This window comes from Rhinocladiella mackenziei (genome assembly GCF_000835555.1).
Source record: "Rhinocladiella mackenziei CBS 650.93 unplaced genomic scaffold supercont1.6, whole genome shotgun sequence".
In the NCBI taxonomy this organism is placed as follows: Eukaryota; Fungi; Ascomycota; class Eurotiomycetes; order Chaetothyriales; family Herpotrichiellaceae; genus Rhinocladiella; species Rhinocladiella mackenziei.
The window spans coordinates 1622937-1639351 of NW_013550599.1; the positions used below are offsets into that span (position 1 = coordinate 1622937).

Below are 16415 nucleotides of genomic sequence, written 5' to 3' on the forward strand. Positions count from 1 at the left end.
CATGTTGGCAGCACAAGTAGATTTCCGAGCACAGTGGCATATCATTCTTGCCGGTCAGATCCATGGTGTCGTTCAAGGATGTCGAATGCGGAATGGGGGCATGGATGTTGAGCAATTCGCCTTCGGGGCAATAGCAACATGATCTCATCAGAGCAGAGCGAGAATGAGACTGCTTGCACAGGCCAACACCAGTGCAATACCTAGTATCAGCCTGACCCATCTTCGCCTCGATTGATCTCATATCGACCCAATTTTAGTCTCGTCGGCCTGGTCGATCGGTGCCAAAGACTCTGCGTCCTCCTCTCTCTTGCGTCTGCTGCTGACTGACGGGAACAACATTGACCGGGATGGAATCGAAGCCCATGCTCTTCAACAGATCCTTCGTGTCCGAGTCGACGTCCAATTGTCCGCTCTCGGTGTTCTGCGTGAAATCCAACGCCGAAATCTCCGGCACATACTGATCTTTACGTTCGCGCTCTTCTTCTTGCAGTTTGAATGAAATACCGCGCACAGGACCGCGTTGGATACGCTTCATCAAATGGGTGGTGTAGCCGGCGATCTACAAACCCAAGTCTGTCAGCCTCATAACTGCCTTCCTCGGTCGCAGAGGAAAGACTGTGATGAATGGGGTGCCCGACGAACCTTATTGCGAAGTCTCTTCGAGGCAATAATGGCGATTTCGTCGCAGATTCGCTTGTTGGTCTCAAAGTCGAGAGTGAGCTTGGGGTAGTACCGCTCAATGATGACTTTGGCAGACTTCTTGACGGTCTACAGTGTCCAAACCCGTTAGGTCTACCAATCTGATTGAAATGTATCACGAGTGTTGGTTCTTTACTGACCTTGGTGCGAACGCGACCCATCTTGACGGTTATTGAGGAGTTGGTTAAAAGGGCGATGGGGATGAAAGTCGTGATGATTCAACCTGCAGGGGGATTTCCAAGTGCTTGGCGAGTTGTCAGTGTGCGCCAAGAGATAGTATCCAGTTAGTCACGTGACTATGGAACAATCAGCCCATGTTTTTTGCAGTGTACGTGTTCACGTATAGATATGGAAAGTGTATTGGTACATCTAAATAATTTTCCTTCCAAGAGACCTGGATGCTTCTCGCGTCATTATATCCAACTCCGCGCTAATATCTTGACTGGGTTCAGGCGTAAACCGATACCGTGAATATCGATTTCTCGGACCACGGTTGTCCAGGTTCGGAAGCTGTGAAGATGAAATATTGGTCGTCGTGGTAGTCGCGTCTCCCCTGGCTTTCCTGTCCGCGCTGTTAACAGGAAAATCATCCTCCAAATGCCATTTCGGCTGAATTTTGCTCTGAATCTCGACTTTCCCAGCTTGTGAAATCGTGGTGATTGTGGGAGTAACGACAAACTTGGGACCATCCTTTTTGGGTTCCCATTTCCAATTGAAGTCCGTCAATGAGGTGTAGCTAGGTTGCGGGACAACAAATCCAGCCACACCGATATATGGCATGTTTTTGCCGTGAGTGATAGGATTGGATTTCAGAAGTCGAGCCGGGACAGGATGGCGGGTTGCGCTGGGGCCAACCGTTATGTCGTTTGGAGAAAACATGTCGGATTTGAGATAGGATAACCCAGCAGAGGGATGGGTTCTGGGAGGTCCAGATTCCTTGTACGGATCTGCAGAGATCGTATCACGTCCATATGACCAAGGTTCGGTGGTTTCCGGGGTGGGTTTTGGACCATCTGCAAGATCGAAAAATTCGACGATTAACGGGCCAAACTTACCCGGCTCAGAACGTAGGTATCGAAGATATCGTGTGACATCTTCGTCAGTAATCTCGGCGGTGTCATGAACTGCAGTGTTACCGCGACCTTGGTCAAGAGCTTCCGCACGCTTCTGATCGAAGCGCTGCATGCGCATATGTTCTTTGACATAAGCCCGAAAAGCCGCTTTCTTTTCTCTCGTAATTTTGTTTAGAAACGCGTCAAACTCCATTCCATTCATTCCTGCCAAATATGGACCAGAGTAGCGCCATCGTCGCCGGGTTTGCGCAGGAATCGATGACGGTGGTCGGGTGGGCGGCGGTTGACTTGCTGGAGTAGCTTCAGATCCAGCTTCCGCAGCCTTGACCTTGGCGATCTCCTCCAGGGTATCTTTTAGATGCTTTGGCATTTGGGCCGCCCGCTCAGCAGAGCCCATTTGAAGCCACGAAGATGGCGCATTACTCTTGTTGAGCTTCGGTAGAGCTGTATCCGCCGAGTGATCCACCTCGGGATGGAAGGCACTCGTACGCACATTTGACCTCCATTCTCTTGGAGCTGGAAGGGTCACTCTGAGATTCAGCTCTTGGTATTTGCGAAGGGTCAAGACATGATCTGCGGCAGACTCGAAATCGGCAATGTGCTCGGGGGTATCAATTCCTCCTTGAATCCGAATGACTGGCGTGCCCGACTTCGTTGTGGTGGCGACTGGAAGTGATCTTTTCAAGCCCCAATCTCCTCTATGCAATGAAGATGTCGGGGTCTCAAAGGCCGCTCGAATGGGGTAAGGGGTGGTTGCTGTGTCGGAGTGTGCAATGGGTTCGGACGAAGGTTCAGTTGCTGGAAGAGATAATGGTGATGGGACAGCGAAGAGTTTGGAATGTCGAAGCAGGTTCGCTGCCGGTGACAGGCGCACCGCGGTCATTGCAACGAGCCTGGCCGGCCTATGCGGGATGAAGAGATTATATGAATCAAGCAGAAGAACCGTGATTGATTGACCTTTGCACCAAGATCACGGTGGTGCATTACGGTGGTGCATGGACCCTCGACCTGCGCCCAGTGGAACGCAGGACAGGTTTGAACTTTCGTTCCAGATCCCTGCTCACACGCCTTACCATTGTTCCTTGGATGTTATGACGGATGATCACCTTTTGAGACTGCTGTAAAGTCTTATCCTGCCTCCTATGGACCCTGAAACTGCCAAATGAGGGACACGCACCCTGGAACTTCGGCCCGCTGGTTGGGCATGCTTGCCTTTCGGTAGGGGAGCTATTTTTGATCCTCGAGGATCCAAGCGACTTGCCTTCTGAATGCTATCTTGCTGCCAACAAATAATAGGAGGGTCCATGAACTTGGTGAACGTGCCGCATCCAAAACAGTCGGTTGGTCCCTAGGCGGTCGAACATTCCCCTGTTACTACGAGTTCACCTTCCAAGCTGGTCAATCCTCAAAAAAATTCTGCTCCATGTCGGCGTTGGATCCAATTCTCGTTCTCTTCAATCATTTCCAGCAGATCGCACCTGATCATCTCTCCGCTCCATTGTGCAGAATAGATACTGGCAAGCCGTTCGAGCATTTCTAGACGCTCCATCGCCTCGTGTCCATTTGCACGCACTGTCAGATTTAACGAATCATAACGAGGTGGTCAGAAGCTATCAGATCAAAATTCATCACCCACTGCAGTTTTGCAAGTCTTCCCGATCTATGGACTTTGGTGCAGAGACTACGAGAAAAAGGGAATTCGCTTCTACGATGCTTTTTCTTGCCTCACGGAGAAGCGTGGAGACACGTTCTACTGATGGGATATCTCGGAAATTCGAATACGGCAATTCCTTCACTTCGGTCTTTGAGTTTCCCATTTGCCGAACGTCCGCCTGGATTCAACGATGACTCAACGAAGCAGCTAAAATGAACGTCAGAAGATGAGGTGTCGATGTCCTCATGATAAATATCTTCGACACATCCTCAATTAATCGTAAGTTCACTGTCAAACTCCGTCCCTCCCCTCGCTGGATCGCCCGATCGAATCGAAAACGTCACATCTAAAGAGATGATTACCTTTCTCTTCTTGTGCTGCACTTGTTGCCTTTGCTGGGTGATGTGCCAGCTGGTTGCATTGCCACCTTCCCCCGTATCCATCCATGTTTACATTACCACCTTTTCGCTGACTGCCAAGTCCCGTCTTGACCCCTATGCGCCTTGCTGTAACAATTCTCTTCGCTCGATGCTGTTTCTTTCAGCCAGCCAATTGTTCTCGAACGACCAGGATACCATATATGTCACCTAGGATAGCGACTTTCCATGTTGCCTTTTTTTTTTTTTTTTTTTTTTTTCAGTGACTTCGGCATTCCACAAGCAGTCACACTTTGCATCGCTGACATCTTGTCAGTCCTCAATGCTCCGTCTAGCTCGATAATCACGAAACAACTTGGTATCCTCATGCTAAAAACAAAACACGTTGGTGTGTTCGGACATTTTCTTGAGGGTGCCACAGCTACGGATATCCTGCTTGTCGACACTAGGCTCGTAGGAGGACGTGAACATGATCATCAAACCAGCGACGCACATGGACCGCGATCTGGCAGGAGTGGACGGGGTTCGAACTCCAACTCCCGATCAATGGAACTCAGCATAACTCATTCACGGATTAACCCATCTCGGCCAAGAGCCTCGAGCTCAATGCCTCCGTCCTACCTCCTATCGAAACCTTCATTGGACGAATTGACGGAACAAGGATGTTGCGGATCCTCAGAAGGTTGACATTGGGGGTTCTTCCTCCCGGCCTTAGAGTCTAAGAACATCGAGCTCCTAGAAGAGCCTAGTGCAGAATTTCCCAAAGTCTGGTTCAAGAATGCGTCAACTGGGACTGAAAGTCTGAAAGAACTCATATTTATTATCAGCTCGTGCACGGAAGAAGCCAGTTATTGCACCACACGTGGACAGCGTTCATGTTTACAGCGCCGGCATACAGATCCGCCCCAAGAGGCCAAACCGGAGAGTAGTTTGCCTGCAGCTACTTATTAGCACCTCTGTAGAGGGGCATTAAGAGGCTAATGGGCTGCCTATGGTTGGCACTCGTTCTTTATATAGAGCCAATTAATTGCGTATTTGACCCGATGCTTCTATTTCGACTGATAAACGCATTGAGGACTCCTAGCTCTGGATGGACAAGTGGATATTTAGCAGAAAGTGAGTCCGCTGCTGGCCCGGACTGACTTCCTCGAACTCGTGATATTGATAGTTTGTTTATGAGCTCTGAGTGTACTTGGAAGTGGATCAAAAGATTCCCTCGATCCTTTTCCACGTCCTGAAATTGCTCTTCCGACTGTAATGTCTGAAGAAAGGACGCGAATCCTTCTTCACATGCTCAAGAACTGTAAAGGGGCCCAGTTTGTTGGATGATCGAAGAATGTCGGTGTTTCGATCAATGAACACGCCTTTCACTCCGAATCACATGGAGAAAAACTCCGATAGGGAATCAGATGTGATATTCCAATGATAAAAATGTGCTTGCGTGTCCATTGGTAGTTGAGGACCAAAGGCCATCCGATGGCCATCCGAAAAACGTGTCCTTTACTTACGTGACGCCGTCTCCACCAACCTTCATATTTGACAATTTGCCCGATTGGCGGGTGGAAAGAAAAAAAGATGGGAAACCCGGGAGCGGTCCGTGATTTTTGGTGACAGGAATCATTGCATCTCAATGCGAGTATGCCGCCGTGGAGCAAAATTTTTTGAAAGCAAGACTTGGGCACCAGTCCTTTTTGAATCAAAATAAAGATACAAATCAAAGCCCCGCTCTTGGAGACAATGCTTGGGTACCAAACCAGTAAGAACTACCCAATGGAGGCCTCAAACCGGGTTTCCGGATCATAGTATGGATTTGGCCCATTCAGACTGGCGGTGTCAAGGCAGGGGGCTCGATTCGTCACCTCGATCAAACGACGGCTTGTACGCAATTCCAACCAGCACAAGCCCGTCGTGCCATCAAATTTTGGACGTAGTCGTTGAAGATACGGGCTGTTACAAAGGTCGTGGTGAATATTGTGTAGATTCGGTTCAAGTGGGTGGATTCCTTGTTATATTTTCCGTGGTCAAGGCTGCTTGCATGATCTGGCCTCATTAGGCAGCCTTGTTCGCCGCGCCGGCTATCCGCCATATTTTTGGTGTAGCCACTTACATTTCTTCGCTGTCAATTGATCCATCTTCTGGTCTCTCAAAGAATGACCTCCGATGTTGTGGACTGCCATATTCGAGTTATCGAGCCACAACAATGGCCGCCATCTCAAGGCCAAATAAAAGAGGAGAATGCCTTGTCATGCTCGTCAACGAGGGAGCAGTATCTCCTCGGCAAACCGGCGGAAACACGGGGACGGCACACATGAATCGCGATGCCATGCAATAGAGAGACCAAATTCTTAGGAAGATCAAACTTCCATCGCCCGGCTGCGAAGTGGAGAAGCCACTGGGGCTGAGATGAAGACGATATCCGAACATCACACCGCCAACAAATCTGAAGTCGTCAAACCATTCGCTTCGGCAGAAGAACAATCAGATATCCGCTCGGGAAGGGTCGCCTGAATGGATCCCAGATCATTCTCACCTGGTAACTGCGTTCGAGGCTGTCTTTTACGACACGAGAAGGAAATGCAGACAACAAGTGAGACGCGTGGTGCGGCAGACTCCCGGCAGACTCGTTCAACCACCAAATCAGCCAGCATTTCTTTCGCCTCTGGGGCAAACTGGGCTCAGCCATATTGGAATGAGACTTAGGGCAAGGGAAAATCCGAGCCGGTAGCACTAAGTCTTTGGGATGCCACTTCTTGGGCGGACGTTGAGACATTCACGTCGTTGGTGGTGCCTATTCATACGAATGATCATCCAGAATTTGACTCTGATGGAAGAAGCACAACTGACGCGGATTACGGCCTGTCGAAGCTAAAAGAGGCCCAGCAGCCAACGGGCAATCTGGCAGTCGAACCGGTGTAATAGCGGTGGTCATCCTCCAACGAGATCTAGCTGCCAAAATTGGGCAACACAAACCCACTGGCAGAGACAGAAGTTTACACCGGGCTATTACCTCTAAGCCATGACAAAAGTAAGCTGATCGCTCTATCAGCATCACAGACCGCTATTTGCATATGGAGGCTCTACGGGCGCGACACCACTTGTTCTGTCGATGTATTGTGCGACAGGCTTCGGCTCCAACATTCGTCCGCCACTGGCAATCTTTACCTCCGGTGGAGCCGGGAGCCCTGGGGCAGTCAATCACGAGAGGTGTAGCGACACGGGGGAGTGTTCTAACAAGCAGTGAGCTAGAGGCATCAGAGCGAATGGTGAGCCTACACGGTCAATCATCACCTACTTTATTACGCGAAATGGCAAAATGCCACAGCACCAAAGGTCCGACGCATCATACTTTGGCAGGGCTCGTCCTTTGTTGGCCATGAAAATGTTGGAAAAGCACATAAACAACTCCTTTACCTCCTCACAATCCCTTGAGACGGCTGTGCTCGTAAGTTTAATGTCCAGGCAGTGCAGGGCGATTCTTCTGTCTACTCCCCACTCTGAGACCTCATGTCATGGTGATACCACCGCAATGGAAGCAACGAATGTCCCACTTAGATGAAAAGCGGCGAAAGCCTTGGACGGGCAGCGGCGGGTGGTCAGGACAGTGGTTTTTCGTTCCCACAACGAGTTTCATGGAGTATCGACTAAAATCCAAAAAAGGACGAACACTTCATCACCCGGGCTCCGCCACTATCAGAGTCGTCTTAGCTACCGATACAGACGCACAAATCCAATCGGTCCATTGACAACATTGCAATGTGCAAGATTCGCGCAAACATCAATATTTGGCTTTTCATCGCCACCTTTCAAGGCAGAAAAGAAGCAAGAAGACATCCCCGGATCCCTTCGACTTTCTTACAAAGCATTGATAAAAATTTGAAAGCGGCTCTCTGAGGCCCGCGTTCCAAATATTATCTTTACATAGAACGTGCGAACCAGCTTGACCTTCATCTCTGCCTTCCTGCCTTTTCAACCCAATTTGTTTGCTTATCTTGCGAACCTTTACTAATACACTCGGTCCCGCGTCTTGTTCACCATGGATGCTCGACTCACGGTTGTTCACTTGTCTACCATTAATCAGCCTCGCAGGTTTCCGCCAGCTCAAGTTCAAATAGAAAGCAAGCTGGGTGGTCTAGTCCTGCTAGCCATTCATCTGCTAATTTGGTTCGTCTGCCTACCGCAGAAGATTGCCTCGGTCATTTTTGGTGCACTCCACCTCGTTGAACAGCTACTACACCTTTGGGCCATATTTTGTCAGCACATTCTCGAGACACTTTCTTCGGCATTTCACTGGCAAGTTGTTGCCCCGAACAAGACTGCTCAATACGCATGGAGGAGAGCAATAGCAGAAAAAGAACAGTCGGAAACTCTCTTGAAGCAGCCTCAATTTCCAGGGAAGCCATGGCCTGAGAAGTCACCTACGGTTCCTGGGCTCGGTGAGCCATACAAGGCTTCCAGACATCCACACTTCGCTCGAAGCCCCTCCTGCAGAATCAAAAGACGGAGGCGTGATTCCAATGCTACATCTCCTACTTCCCCCGCCGATCAAACGGACGATCTTGGGTTGGCGTGGCTGCGGAACATCTCGATCTCGCCGCTTCAGCAGCATCATGGCGATCTCAATCGAAACAAGGGCATAATCGTCCCGCACCCATCCCGATTGCCTCGTTCGGGACTAGATGGCTCCTCTTCAGCGGCTCCTTTGCACGATAATCTTCGGTTGAACACCCCACCCCATGCCGCATGCCCCTCCGCAGAGCCGCCACCCCCAACTGGTCTCACACCCGAAGCGCCTAGAGATGCAACCCTAGAGACTGAGGCTGAAGCACTTATGGTCAATCTCTCGGGTCAATTAAAGAACCCCCCCGGTTCTTGTTTTCGGCGAGAGCCACCAGACATCCACGGGAAAGTTGACACCGGGAGGCTTGGCACTTCCATCGCATCTCAGCCTTATCATGATGCAGCAAGAGTGCACGCCCGTGAAGGGAGGTTAACTCTGGGACCTCGTGGAGGTGCACAGCCGCTTGACGGCCCAACGCAAAAGCTCCCCATTGGGACCGAGCCGAAAGGGATTATACAAGCCGCGGGTCCCGACTGCAGGAAGAGGAGGAGATCGGCCTCACAAACCTCTAGACTGAGATCTACGAGAGCTAGGACTAGAAACAACAATCCTGAGAACCGCCCTTCAGAATATGGATCTGACGATGCCGACGACGAAGAAGAGGAGGGAGACCCCGATCCCCATGATACGAAGGCCGGTCGTGTACACAACAAGAATCAGCGGCGGCAACTTCGCTGCCCGAAATATGCCGCAAATCCCGAACATTGCGATTCGAAATGTCAGAAGTGGAGCAGTGACAAGATTGCTACAGTCACTCGACATGCGAAACGAGATGCTAAAGATGACCCGGAGAAGCTGCAGAGAATAGAAGAACTCTCACATTCGAAACTCAGCCCAGAAGAGAGGTGGCAAAAATACTATGAAATCTTTGGAGGCAGCAATGTGGGCCAAATGGGCCAGCCTTTCCGTGTGCTCGCGGACGCAGAAGATAAACTCGAAAAAGTTCTGAATATGCTAGAAGATCGACTGAGCCGGGAACCCTCTTTCTATGGTCATATCACCAGATGCATGCGGGTGTTGAAGGAAAGAAAGAAACGATATGAAACTATCATGCGTTGGTACAAGAGAGAAAAAGCCAAACTGCAGACTCAAGTGGAACACAAACTGGACGAGTTGCATGCGTCATATGAGCAAGATTTGGCGTCCCTGGAGGCTCAGCTGTCCGGAAGTGGACCGCCTGGTACGATTCAACATCGAATTAGCGGAGAAGAGATAACAATCCCAGAAATGTCTTACGGAAATCAAGATGATCTGCTTCTTTATCCGATTGGCAATTCATCAGCTCAAAATCTATACGGTCAAGATGATCCCGTTGCGACAGATCCAAACCAGCGAACAGCTTCTTCAATTCCACCAGTGGGAATGTCTACGTTCAATAGGTCTGATGTTTTGAACCCGGTGCAGCAAAGCGGGGTTCAATCACAGCGTCTGCCACAGATCTTCGACACTCTATGCACTACAGATAAGGTCATGGATCCACATACGCGGCCTGCTGAACGGAGACAACTGGTACAACAACATCTTGAGCGTCAGCGACAACCGCATGGGTTACACCCCCCGCATCACCCTGCGTACCACGCTGATGACTCGGGCTATGGTTCTCATCTCGAGACTTGCCAGTGCCTATTCGATCAGGTTCTTCGTTGTGAGGAATGCGGATATTCCTTTCCTGAATGTATCTGTGGGCATAATAGTAAGCTTCGTTGCACTGTATGTTCGAAACGGGCTAAATGTTGGTGTCAGCTGTGCAGCAGCATGGATGATTATTCCATTGTATAAGGTCTACGAACACTTGCGAGTCATGCAGGACATCTCCCAACAGAATATGGAAATCTCTATCTCAGGACGACTATTTCAGGCCCTGTGCCGCCATTTTTGGATCTACACCTATTCCCTCAACGACGCCGGACCGTCAACGAATGCTGCACATCTACTCATATTTGGGGGCCAATCGTTTTCGAATCTTCCCGTTGACAAGCGTTCTGCAGTTGCGCCCGTCGGAGGTATGGAAATAGGGGTCTTTGAAGATTGTTTTTTGGATATTCTTGCGAATCGTGTTCGCCTCGTGCTGAACGGGTCAAGGAGACCCCTGGATGCCTTATATACATAGTGTCTTAATAGTACCTTTTGGGTCTCAAAGCTGCATTCATCTTCTGCTATCTGCCCTTGAGACATGCCTATCCATGGAGATGGACAGTCTACCTGAGGCGTCCAAGAGATTATCTTGCTTCTCGTCGCCAGGCCTTTGTTCCCCTACTAACCTCGTCAATGACCTTCACCAGTTGGATCTTGACCAAATCTGAAATACTGATTCAGCCGCGTGGTCACCTTGAAGGAATGATACCCTTTTTACACCCTGAGAAAGGGGCATGTGTGATACAGGATGCCTCGGTAGCTTTATCATCAGACATTGCTGGCTCGCTGTTTCCAGCCCCTCTCTCGCCTCACTTCGCCCCTTATCATCTAAGCCTGTTTGCAAATCCTTGGCCTAGAATTTTATGTCAAGCTCCTTTTCAACTCTACTAGTCGTCTAAGTCGGCATTCTCGGCATTCGGCATGGGTTGACTCAATAGGCAAGGCCGAGGGACGGGTATCGAGAACAAAAAGCAATATTTCCTATCCTTCATTCCCTCCGAAGGCTGATAGGTATTGTGCTGGCAGACGGCCGAAGAGAGACTTGGTACATCCCCTTTCTTCTCATTCTAAACCTCGACTACTGACAGGGCCCAGGTCTTGTATACGTCAACCTCTGTCTTCTTCTCCTTCCCCGACGAGAATAGCAAGAAATCCCGAAGGTACCTTACTTTGCTTCTTCTTCAAGCAAGCACTCTTACCATCTAATGTCACATCTCTATATCACATCACATTAAGTATACACCATCAACGTTACTACATAGTTTTCAGGCTCCACCTAAGCGATAACCTACCATATACTACACCTATTCATCACATTCAACTACCAGAACAAGAAAAGAAACCAAAGCAAGCCATAACTAGGGAAGAAAGCAAAAAGAAGTACTAGAAGCACTAGACGTGGAATTTACCCCATGACGCAACATAACGTTAATAAGCTGCTTACCGACCCTGCACTCGACTGACTCGACTTCTGCACAGCTAGGTAGTACAGATCTGTCAGGGAAGTGGATTCTAGTGAGAACTTGCCTCAAGGTCACGTGGAGACCCTAATGACCCATATCAGGGTGGAGGTGGGCTGAGGCACTGCCGGGATGTGTCAAACTTCTCTTCATTGAGAGAATATGTTCTGATCCCCTTGGGTCAAAGGATGGCATCGAGCCTATCTATATATCTATCTAACGAGCGTACGTCATCACTGTTGCCTGTCAATGGCGATACAGTCTGGTGAGCGAGTTGTTGCGAATAACCTGGTTATTCGTGAACGATAGGCCATCAATTGTTCAACAGGAGGACATTTCCACAAAAGAGGCTGATTTCCACGAAAGACACCTTGTCACCGGCCTCAGACTTGAACTACAAGATAGCCTTGTATTGATCAACATTCCGACGTTTTGGCTGAAGCACCGGCTTTTTCCTTTTTGAATTAACTGGACTGACAGGGTTTTTCTTTGATCGAGTGTTTGGTTTCTGAAGATGGTCAATCTTCACGACCTTCCCTCAGGGCTCTCTACTCGAGCTCGACTTCGAGACGGAACGACGCAAGTTTGGCTCAGCGGTCGTCAGAGTCCCGGAGTTTTCATCACCTTTGTCATTGTTATTGCTTCCAGTCTCATTCGTCTTCTTTTCTACTCCTTTTTCTTCATCCTTTCCGGTGATCTCGGTCCTCTTTTTCTTCCTCTCGATTCTAGTCCTCCCAATTCCCAAAATGGTGAAGCAACTGACCGCTGCACACCCCACAGCGATATAAAATGTCTGCGTGATTGCCTGGTTGTACGAAATCAGCACATTATTCCTGAGATCTGCGTTATCATCTCCAGCGAGACTGGCGAGGTAGTTAGTCGCACCGGCGGCAGTAACCTCGCTGGCATCTACACCTCGGGCGTGCGTATTTAGGGCATTTTGCAAAATATTCAGGAAAGCGGTCTGGGCGACTCCGATCACGATTGTACCACCGAAGTTCTGGGCCCATGCGACCATCGCTGTTGCGGTGGGCATTAAATCCGAGGATGCGACGCTTTGGACCGCTTGGATTGGCTGTTGAAGCGAGATTCCACGCCCTACACCGTTGAGGATCTGGTATCCAATCCAGGTTCCCGTCCCTGTATGGGTGGTAAATGTGCTCATGAGACCCGCAGAGACGGTGGCAAAAGCGGAGCCGATGAATGCTGGAGGCATCAAGTAGCCCACCCTCGAGACAATGACGCCTACGGCTATTGCGGAGAGGATCTGGGTGACGAATGTTGGGAGGATGTACACCGCGCTCAGCGTTGGGCTGGCGCCCTTGATGACTTGAAACCAAAGTGGCATGTAGTAGGTGAAGATCAAGAGACCACCGAATTGAATGGCCGCGGTTAACATGCTGCTGTAGATAACGCGTTGGCGTATCAGTGAGAGCGGAATCATGGCCGAGCCGTCGTGGAAATATTCCCAGATCAAAAAGACAAGAAAGACTCCCCCGCCACCGCATAGAAGCCCAATGATAGTAGCAGACGACCAGGAATATTCAACTCCACCCCATTCCAAAGCGAGAAGAAGCATAATACAGGCTGGGGCAAAGAGGGCGAAGCCTGGAATGTCGAAATCACGGGTGACATCGCGGAATGTCCAATTTGTCTTCCGGGCCCGATAAGGTGGAAACGGAATGAATATCATGGTCAAAATCGTCACACCGCCAATAGGGAGATTGATCCAGAAGCACCAGCGCCAGGAAGCATGTTCCGTCAGAGCGCCACCGATGAGCGGCCCTATAAGCTGTCCTGCTCCTGCGAAAGACATGAGGATTCCAAACAAGGGGGGCTGCTGTGACGGAGGAGCTGCAATGCCAATGATCGTCAGGGCGCCATTCTGTAACCCGGACGCTCCTATTCCTGACACCGCACGCCCGATGACCAGCATTGAGCTCGATGTTGCGAGAGCACAAATCAAGGAACCGAGTTCAAAGACTGCAAGAAAGCCGACGAAGGCATATTTCAGAGAGAAATAGGTGTAGAATTTCCCGGTGAGAGGCTGTAGTGACGCATTGGTGAGCATGTAGGCGGCAACATACCAGCCAATGTCGGAAATGGTGTGGAAATGATCCGTGATTTGAGGTATTGCCGTGGCCAGGATGGATGTATCGAGGATGACGATGAGGATGGCGAGGAGGAGAGCGCCGACTAGAAGAGAAAGGGCCCGAGGACCTAGGTATTCTGTGTCCTCACTTTCTTTGGCGGTGGATGGTTCAGCCATGTTGGTGTCTGCAGATGTTGACACGGTCGGAATTGCTGGCGAGGGTAGAAGTGACTCGACCCGGGGGGACGTGGCTTTGCTCTCCATTTCGGATAGCTTGATCCGAGAGTGTTGACTGCTCGTCTGCGGATAATGAATGAAGATGGCAGAGGTGAAAGGAGAATCCGGCGAGGTGTGGTTGGTGAATGTTTATATCCGGACAGGATGGTCCCAGTGCCAGAGTTGAAGCGAGTCAGGGGCCGGAGTCGCGATCACCCTTGACTCCGGGTCCTGAAGTTATGGTCCGTTCCCCGGGCACACAATTCGTTGGAGGTGGCACTGGCCCCGCTATTTCTGCTAATGTCCGCTGGGACCGTGGTCGTAATGCCATTGAATTCGATATTTCGCACCGTCAACGGTCAAAACTGGAAATTAGCAGTCCAATCGCCTATAAAGTCCTGCCAGGCTCCATCATCAAACCCGTCAAGAAATCCCTCGATGACCTGATCGTCCATTGGCAAAACAGCGCCCCCAATATCAGGAGGTTGTGAGGTGTGAGGTGCAGCCTCTACCTTGATTTTGTTTTCATACCACCGCTTCCAAACGCGTGTCTTCTCCGCATATAACATGAAGCGAGCTGAAACGGCGTTGGGCGTTCGAAACTCTCTAAGATTGTGTTGGGCGACGGATTCCAGCTTCGTGATGAGACAGTCCAATACAGACTCAAAGTTCACTGGGGACGTTCGGACGTATTGCAAGTCCCACCCGTCGGCCACCAGGAATGACAATTTGGCCACCACAATGAGAGCATGGACAACATGAATCCATGCCAAAAAGGGAAGATTGGGGAGACTATCCGGGGGTTGTCCATCGAGTACATCGTAGAGAGATTTGACCCGTTGCAGACAGGCATGCAATGCCTCTGCTCTTTGGATGGGGGCGTCACATTCAGCGTTGACGACAGCTTCATAAAGTCCGATCTGGGCGCTGAGGATATGCATTCGCATCAAAGCTTGGACAAGGCAAGGAATCAGCGACGTTTTGCAGCTACGACCAGGCGAAAGTAATACTTACCGTTCTTTGCCAAGTCTGGAGGGAGGCGTTGCTGATATTTCTCAATATCTTCCTCAAAGCACCGGACATAAGTGCGTATAGGTACCTCCGCGTACGATCTTGTGGCGAGATATGGTGAATATCTCTCTGTGATTCGATACAATTGAACGAATTGAACAGCATATACATCCGTGGGATACTCGGCTGCCGCAAGGAGAGAGTTACAGCAATCTTCCAAGTGTGGAGTCCACCGTACCGGATCCAACCTTCGGAAGCAGGATGATATTTTTCCGGTGAAATAGCAGACTCCGAGGACTGCTCTGCGTTCATCGGATGTATGTGCTCCTTGCATCACGGGTCCGCCGTGGATGAGCTGGGTCACTTCAGTTACCATCCCGACCGGTGGCCACGGTCCGGAATGGCATGGCCGATTCAATCCAAGATCGATAACGAGTGCCGAGGCCAGATGGAGGAGGTTCATCAATTGAGGATTGTAGTGATTGTAGAATTGATACCTTTGCTCGGAGTCAGGGAGGGACATGTGATCGATAGATGGTATGATTTCCGGAGACATGGTCTCAGCAGGAGCGATAGGATCCAAGAAACCGTGGGTCGTAAAATAGGCCAAAGGAAAGGAGACTCACCATGCGATCAATACCAAGACTCCTTGCAACAGATCCAGAGACCTCTCACTATTGAGCAACATGCGATCTCCCAAATATCTGAGCAATTCTTCGACGAGTTGTCGTTGCACATGGGGGTCGGGATGACAAGCGGCGGTGACACAGCATCTGAATAGAAAAGGCTTGCCTTCCTTGAACGCCACGGCTGTTGCATCGGGCGGGACCACAACAAATGGGAAATATTGACTCATCTCCGTGCGAAAGTGGCTGAACAGCTTTTCTTCCATCACAGGCGCTAAAGGCGTGTGGAAGAATTCATCGGCTTCCTCACGTAGGGTCTGTTTGATAGGAGGAGCTTTGCAAGGGTTTACCCATGCGTCTGGATCCGGGCCATGATTGAAGTCGTTGAGGCTTCTCCGCTCGTTTGTTGAAGATACTGGAGGGGTTGGTAGAGACGGATTAGGTGGATCCGGAATCTCGTTGGCACCACCACGAGTCGTCAGGAGACTGGTTAGAGTGTCAAGTCTTTGTTCGAGTTGTGAGACGCGTGTGGATTTATTCCGCCGTTTGCGTGGGACCGGGACTGGAGTGGTGCATTCTTTCTTTAATCGATGGCATCTTTGGCATGTGGTGTTATTTGATCCTTCTAACGGAACACATTTCGCTTTGATTTGGACACAATTTCGACATGCTCGATGTGCCCGGAGTCCTGGAGTGTCTGAAGGATATGTCGCGGCCATGGGAGTAGGCATTGCGTCGTCTTTTGGAATGATTAGAAATTGGAAGAGGTGGTTGCCATAACAATACTTTAGGGTAGGCGGCAAAATAAGGCCTCCCCCCTTCCCCTTTCTCTTCCACAGGATAATTTTGAATATGCCTAAGAAAGATCAAAGGAAGGACGCCATGGTGGAGTGCTGAGTTCGACGGACACTTTTTACACTCCGGGTCCGGTCGAGGATCGTCAACCAGGAGTCC

General features: G+C 50.1%; 5 protein-coding genes across 5 annotated transcripts; 1 reads left to right on the forward strand and 4 right to left on the reverse strand.

Annotated features, from left to right (window-relative positions):
* Positions 1–253: 253 nt before the first annotated feature.
* On the reverse strand, positions 254–860 carry Z518_08389 (40S ribosomal protein S17; the record flags this gene model as incomplete). The annotated part of the gene is made up of 3 exons (XM_013414130.1): positions 254–559; positions 643–768; positions 840–860. 3 exons carry the CDS (start codon positions 858–860, stop codon positions 254–256), a joined length of 453 nt encoding a protein of 150 aa, XP_013269584.1.
* A 208-nt stretch (positions 861–1068) lies between these two features.
* Z518_08390 (uncharacterized protein) lies at positions 1069–2655 on the reverse strand (the record flags this gene model as incomplete). The annotated part of the gene is made up of 1 exon (XM_013414131.1): positions 1069–2655. The coding sequence occupies one exon, from the start codon at positions 2653–2655 to the stop codon at positions 1069–1071; it is 1587 nt and encodes a 528-aa protein (XP_013269585.1).
* A 5181-nt stretch (positions 2656–7836) lies between these two features.
* Z518_08391 (uncharacterized protein) lies at positions 7837–10531 on the forward strand (the record flags this gene model as incomplete). Its single annotated transcript, XM_013414132.1, has 2 exons — positions 7837–10066; positions 10116–10531. 2 exons carry the CDS (start codon positions 7837–7839, stop codon positions 10529–10531), a joined length of 2646 nt encoding a protein of 881 aa, XP_013269586.1.
* Positions 10532–12054: 1523 nt separating this feature from the next.
* Z518_08392 (uncharacterized protein) lies at positions 12055–13872 on the reverse strand (the record flags this gene model as incomplete). Its single annotated transcript, XM_013414133.1, has 1 exon — positions 12055–13872. One exon carries the CDS (start codon positions 13870–13872, stop codon positions 12055–12057), a length of 1818 nt encoding a protein of 605 aa, XP_013269587.1.
* Positions 13873–14183: 311 nt separating this feature from the next.
* Positions 14184–16192, reverse strand: Z518_08393 (uncharacterized protein; the record flags this gene model as incomplete). The annotated part of the gene is made up of 3 exons (XM_013414134.1): positions 14184–14776; positions 14839–15332; positions 15462–16192. 3 exons carry the CDS (start codon positions 16190–16192, stop codon positions 14184–14186), a joined length of 1818 nt encoding a protein of 605 aa, XP_013269588.1.
* Positions 16193–16415: the final 223 nt, after the last annotated feature.